At 28.5% G+C, this 7,446-nt stretch overlaps 1 protein-coding gene across 2 annotated transcripts in view; it reads right to left on the bottom strand.

Moving 5' to 3' along the window:
- Nucleotides 1-2,258: 2,258 nt before the first annotated feature.
- Nucleotides 2,259-7,446, bottom strand: part of LOC118198214 (transcription factor 12-like) — a 154,467-nt gene continuing 149,279 nt past the window's right edge. For both annotated transcript variants that reach the window (XM_085812975.1, XM_035369837.2), the window contains one exon: nt 2,259-5,772. In XM_085812975.1, coding sequence (XP_085669101.1) covers nt 5,737-5,772 — 36 coding nt within the window. In that variant the 3' untranslated portion in view covers nt 2,259-5,736. The remainder of the gene's footprint in view (nt 5,773-7,446) is intronic.

Here is a 7,446-nt window from a genome sequence, read left to right as displayed (position 1 = left end):
GATCACATAACCTTTTAAAACAGAGTTTCGGCTAAAATCAAAAGACCTAACCAAAGTATGCAAAAGCCTTTTTACAAACCATACAAACCAGGTTAAATACATTTATAGCCAATGAATATTTGATGGATTGAGATAGAAGAGCTGCTACTTTAAAAGATAAATAAAAGAACATACAGAAGATGGATTTACAATGGTTTCAGGTTTTTGGCAGGTCTACAAAACTAATTAATCCCAGCTGCAAAATGTGAAATGTCTTAATCACTTATACAATTTTGTAAATGTTGAAAACTAGTAAGCATACTCAAAAAACATAAAGACCAAAATATAATAAAAAACAGCATGGAACCATTTAAATTCATATTTATAACAAAGACAACTATTTTGTTGCTATTTTAAATGCTATTAAGGTTTTTTAACTGTTGAATGATGTTTTAATGCATCAGATAAATAAAAATGAATTCAAGGCATTAAGTTTTTAAAGTTTTTTCATATGTTATATCAATTAGCAGCTGCTCAGCCAGATAGTGGTTAGTGATGCTGTACTGATGGGCCCAGATTCAGATCCTGAAGAAGCCATGGGTATTTGTAAGCATACAGTTGTCTAGCATGGCAGTCACAATATGCAGCAAACCAGAATTCCTCTTGAGAGCTTAGTGGTATGGAAAGAGGATGGTAAAAGTGTTGCATCAATCCCATGGAGTATTCTCCCTCAGAACTGGGACAGAAGCTTAACAGATACCAAGCCCAGGCAATACTTAATGTATACCTACAGGAATGCACAGGTGCTGGCCTTGCTTCGACCTATACCTGTATCAGCTAGCATATGTTGACTGTACAACTAAATAAAAAGCGAGCAGTGAGTACCAAACTGAATAAAGAGCCATCCATTCTTTCAAAATTCCACCAGAATGATTAGCACAATCTGGCAGAATCAATGCTATTTTTCATGGTGCATGAAAAATACATCATAAATTGTTAAAAACCCCAGGCCCAGTTTTTTTTTTTTTTTTTTCTTTTGCAAAACATATTGCAATAAAACTATGTTTTGTCACTACAACCAAAAGACTACAGTTGGGCATGCTTGACATATACTGTGAATGTTAATTATGTATGTTCCAGCAACATCATCACCATACATCTTTAATAAGCACATCCCTTCATTCTTCAATCACAGAAGTTGTCTTACAGATCTATGGTAAACATTCAGGCTCATATGCACATCTTACAGAATTAATGAGTAGGTAATGTATAATAAATCATCGAAAAAAGGATTTGCAACAATTCTTCAATTAAGTACTTAAAAATAAATATATCGAAGCTCCTAACAGATGAAAAAATATTTCTGGTCAAGATTTTATACAATATTTGTAACATCATTACCAACAGGAATCCTCAAGTAATTTTTTTTTTTTTTTTTAAAGAAAGGTCCAATTTTAACATTGCTCAAAAGGGTATTTTAGTGGGATAAACAGCCAAAGGAACTCCTTAACTGCCTCCTGTCCAGTATGACTGATGCTGTGCGACCTGTCTGGCTGCAAGAGGAGACCATACTCTGTATCAAACTGATTTTCAGTTCAATATCTTTGGACACCCTTGCATTATGAATTTTACTTATAATCATGTCTACACAAAAAAATGGCTCTTGAATGGTACATCTTTTCTTCTGTTATAAATGTATATTCACATCAAATTCATTAGAATCTGCCCATTAAGTTTTGCACACATGTGTGTATACATATTAAAAAATAATAATTTTTTTTTTTTTTTTTTGTTTGTTTAATGAAGTTGCCATGCTTGGCTATTTACCACATCTTTTGGTTCAAATGATCATAAAATTATGTTTTGCTGAAGAGATAGATAAAGCTTTCAATCCTTTAATGCCAATCAACAGAAAAAAAAAAAAAAAAAAAAAAAAAAAAAATCAAGTTTCTAAATGAAAAAAAATAACTCATTTTTAAATAAAAGAATATTAATTTAAATCACACTTGTGACAAATTTTGTTTTAAATATAACTGTTGTTTCTAATGCATTTTTCAATACTTATTTTAAGATAATGCAATAAGCACACTCGTATACGAAATTCCTTCTCCTTCCATGAAGAAATTTTATGAAAACGTGCACACTAAAATGCATAAGTGCCTAACTACACTAAAAAATTCTGAATTTTTCTAAATGTTTTGATAAGAACTTACTAGAACATAGGTTAATGATAGTAAGTAAAAAATTAAATGTACTTCAACAACAATAAATGACAAAGCTTAGTTCTAAAAAAATGGCACTTTTATTTTTCAAGACTGTGCACAGTGGGTAATTAAAACTTGGGCACGTAATTACCCAAACTGTGATTGTTTAAACTAGCTGAAACTCTAGAGTACCCAAGATGTCTGGCACTAAGACTCAATAGCATGTGGACAATAACAGAAACGCTGCCCACTGCCAATACCTTATTCAGTTGTATTGAACTAGAATAAAACTTCCAGTATCAGAGACCATTACACCTTATAACATTTTATAGCAATGGCAATAAGCCAAACCTATCCTAAGAACATATACATAAATGTCACAGAGAAGTATGGAAATAATTTAATTGTTAAGTACCAAAATAAATACTCTTTACATCTTTCTTTACTCTTACTTAAATACATCTTCATTATATAAAAATGTAGACTTATTTTCATGCTGTGAGAATTACACATATTATATAGTTTCTAATAAATTTAAAAATATGTAAAAACCAAGTATTTAAGAATTAAAAAATTAATATTCCCAATTAATGATAATTACATAGTTTGAAGAACATAGTTAAATGATTTTATTGTTATGCTAATGATGTTTGCATGGAATTACTCTTCATATGCTGAGCAATTAAAAAATAATAAACCTGGTCGTTGTCTCTGATACATAGAAGATTTCTAGCAATAGGCAATACACAATGATCTATACGATAAAACACTGTAAAAAGACATTACAAAAATATCATAAAATAAGCATTTAACATTGCAGATCATGTTTTACTGTTTATGCATGACATAATAGTGGAAAAAAATGCACATTTTTTTTTAAATCCAAGTTCATTATGTACAGGCTAGACATTATCGAATTACCTCGAACTAAACATATTAAAAATATATATAAGATAAATGCAAATAATGCTCACTATAGATGAAATATTTAATATAAAAGTTTCCAGAATATGTATTCTAGCATAAATTTTCAAGAAGTTATGATATATTCAAATTTTTTACATTAAATAATACTTTTAAGAAATTCAGAATTTAGTGATAAAAGAAACGCAGTATCTTAGATTTGAACAGTGCTGCACAATTACGATTTAAAAAAGTCATTAATATTAAAAATAATGCTTATCAATTCTAAATGCAATTTTACATACTTTTTAATATGAAGAAAAATTTTCCTACAGAATCAGACATAAAAAAAAAAAAAAAAAAAAAAAAAAAAAAAAAAAAAACCAAAAATATACAGGTAAATGAAAAACCATTTCCAAATAAATACTGTACATACAGCTAAGACTTATTCCCTAAAGAAAACAGCTATTTGCATCAAGATTGCATGCATCATTTCCCATATCAGTTACTTTTACAGGATATGAAGATAAACCCCACATAAAAAGTAATAAAAATACATACGGAATTTCAGGAAAATTTTAATGTAATACTGACTTTTCTTATTCTCATAAAAAAGAACCAAGGATAAAAAAATTACATATTACTGTGCCATACCGTTTTTATATATCTTTGCATCACAGTTATTCTTCTTGGTGCAGAGAGAATATTCAGTAAAGAAAAGTTCAACTTAATGCCAAAGAATATCAAATGGCACATTAAAAAAATTCACTCTTGTGAATTGAAATTAGATGTGTCAATTAAAAAAGAAGCAAAAGCATTCAGCATCAAATATAAGGCAAGATTCAATTACAGAGGCATCATAAAAAAGTGTTTTAATGAGCACTATACAATATGTTTAGTAATGATATTTCTTTTCTGGTTATTTGAGCATTAATACTTCTACTATAACACATTTCTGAATACTAAACACAGACCCTTATTTTACTTACTTAAAAATTTCAAAATTTAAATAATGGTCAGAATTAGCAATGCTTTTACATCATTCAAGGTTTTTAGAGAGATTTTATTATATTCCAAATTTATTTTTGAAATTCACTATCAAATTAAAAAAAATAGTGTGTATGAGTGACTGTCTTTATATACACATAAATACAATCAGCTCTGCAGCATTAAAGATATATCACACTGAAGAGTATATTAGATGGTATTAACCCTCACTTTTAAAGAAAGAAGAGTTTTCTCCTTCAACTTAAAATACAAAAAGAAAACTACACATAAAATATAGTTTCCTGTATGGTAACAGTATTTTAATAAAGCTGCATTTGTAGACTGCTGTGTAACATAAAACTGAACTATGAGGTCTTAATATCTCTTAAATGACAACAGTATTGTATCAAAATGTCACTAAGCATAGGCTTTGGCACATTCACCAGGGCTGTGATACATATTGTACTGACTGGAGTTTTTGGTTGCTCTTGTTTATATTCAAGTTTTATTATTAAATAGATCAATTTTATATTTGTACTATCTATTTCTGGAAAGTTCTTAATATTGAAGTAAAATTATATTTGACAAGATTGCACTTTAAATATAAAAAATGTGTCTCCCCTACAAAATAAGATAAGGAGTTTTAAAATAAAATGTGTACTCCAATCATTATACTTTAAAATTATGTTAATGAATAAAAGGCCAAATTAGTAAACAAGACTGGTACTAGATATTTTGTTGCCTAGTGTTATCTCTACCACTTTTAAAATCTTCTCTAGCTGTTTCCTAACTTTTACTGCCCAGTACAATCACAACAGTAACACATGCTCTGTTAGTTAATGATATATCTCACTAAAATTAATAATGCACTTGAATAAATAAAAAATGAAGCTTTAATATTAGTTTGCCACTAAATGGTAGACAACAGTCTTATCTTCAAAATATAGTTTTAGGACCTGCTATAGGGCTGGGCCTGTTAATTAATAGTAAGTCACTAAAATTGGTAACAGATTTAAATAATTAAGAAGCAAAGTTTGAATATCATAAAATTTAGTTTCTCACTGTTCGGTATACTTCTTGGCTTCTTCAAGACATAACTTTTAGACCATCTAAATAGAAACCACAACTTCACTATTAGGCGAGTGCTTGAAATATTCTTGGAAAACATTTACATGCATAATAATTTTTGCAATATGAAAAAATAGTCTAATTTTTAAACCTTGCTATTCACTTGATTTCAAGAAATTTACAAATAGAATAAAATATTTCACTGGAAAACCATTTTTTTATCAATGCCTCTGTTACATATATGAAATTACTGCAAAAATAGACTAAATAAAATATACAAAGTAAATATTTGTATAATTTCCTTTCATGCTTTTTTTTAAGCACTGAGGTATGTATGAACTGTCCATATCTTGCATCTACATAAATGTCTGAAATATTTCTCACTGTTGCTGACATTCATTGCATTTTTAGCAACATAAAAATCACTTTACAAGAGTTCATCTTCATGTTTGAATTTTCTCACTGATGGCACACTGAATTTTTATTTCACATATATATATATATATATTTAAGTATTCTTTGGTTTTTCTTTTAAAAATGTCGGACTTTCAAGTAATGCCTGTAATTGGAAATCCAAATACAAAAGCTTTAAATTTCAAGGCTGGGACACAGGAAGAGTGTGTTGAGTTACCTGAAAAAAAAAAAAAAAAAAAAAAAAAAAAAAAAAAAAAAAAAAATATATATATATATATATATATATATATAATAATTTATTTCCTAAACAGTACTGATTAATTGATTATATTATCTCCTAAGTTTAATTAAAGTAGAATTATTTTAAAAGTGTGAATCCATACTGGTAAGTTATATTTTGAAAGATGTTTTGAAGTAATTTGAAAGCAAAATGTTAATAATGTTTTAACGGGGACTGGAGTTAAATCATCATGAAGAATAAAATATCAATTGCAAAAGGAAAAATTAAAAACATGTAATCATTGTCATTGATCGGAAATTAGTTGACTTTTCAAGGGGAACAAACTAACTCCCGTTCAATGAACAATAATTGATAAAAATACGTAAATATAAAAGTGTTTCGTCTTTACTCAAGTTATAAGTTAAAGCCAAACCGGCAATTCTAGTCAGGCCAAATATTTCCACGAATAGAAGGAATTATGAACCAATGCTGATACTCAAAGAACTTATTCTTATGAAGCATTTTAGTCAATTCAATTTGGAGTAAAAATCAATTACTGTAGAGAAATCCTAATTAACCCGAGTAACCGTCCCTGACACTTTCACGTTTATGCATTTGAGTACTATATTATTTGTAAAAATTAAACATTGGAAATTGTCATTATGAAATCGAATTCAAAGTAAAGTTGAAATAAACATAGAAGATTACAAAATAAGATAAATAATGCAAACTTTGTAAAAACAAATCAAAGACAATATAAAAATAATATAAATAAGATCAGTGAATGTACATGAAGATATAAAGGCCAGAAAAGGTATTAAGTAACTTACATTCTTTCTAGTGGGGGAGTTGGCAAAGTGTTCTCTTCGTGTCTGACTCATAAGTGTAAGGTGTCCAAAAATTCTTAGCGGCAGTGGGGGCTTTGAATAATATCAGTCGGTAAGACTTGGGTGAAGTAATTTATGGTAGTGGGTGGGACTTGGAATTCTTGAGGGATGTATTATGTGGAGTTCTTATCTGAGTGAGACTGTCTGTTATATATATATTTAGTTAAAAATAAAAAAAAAATTCCAAAAAAAAAAAAAAAAAAAAAAACTTGTGCATAAAGATTTTAATTTACTGAAATTTTTGATACTTTGGTATTCTGTTTATGGAATGCTTTTAGTATACAGCAAATTTTAAATGACAGACTATCAATTTATGTAGATATCATTCATAAGTCATTCTTTTTGCCAAAGATAATATAGGTCAGTTTCCTGAAAATATTCTTTATAATGGTATCCCATCTCACAGGCAGATAGTTTTATTATATTTTATCATAAATAATCAAATACCATAACTCTTCAAAAAATTTAGCCCATCATATTTTAATGCAAAACAGTGAGATCCATTTACTAGTAAATAATACAACAAGAAGGGGGGGGGAGAAAGGAAGAAGATTGGACATGATCAGCTTTCAGATTCTCCATCATCAATTTGTTTTTATGATGATTTGGTGTAGCAAGAATTCACAGTACATAATTCAGGAAAATACATACAGTAAAACCTTGCTTATATGGCAATAAAAATATATATACATTTCTGCTCATTATACCAATCCTTTGCATCCCAGAGAAAAAGAAATATATTAAAATTGAATTTGAGATAATTTTATGAGCTGGAGACTTCTTG

Source organism: Stegodyphus dumicola, chromosome 3 (genome assembly GCF_044657685.1).
Source record: "Stegodyphus dumicola isolate Sdum_Otavi_A_Nest chromosome 3, ASM4465768v1".
Taxonomy (NCBI): Eukaryota; Metazoa; Arthropoda; class Arachnida; order Araneae; family Eresidae; genus Stegodyphus; species Stegodyphus dumicola.
Note: the sequence above shows the minus strand (reverse complement) of the source record. Positions and strands in the feature narration are given on the sequence as shown.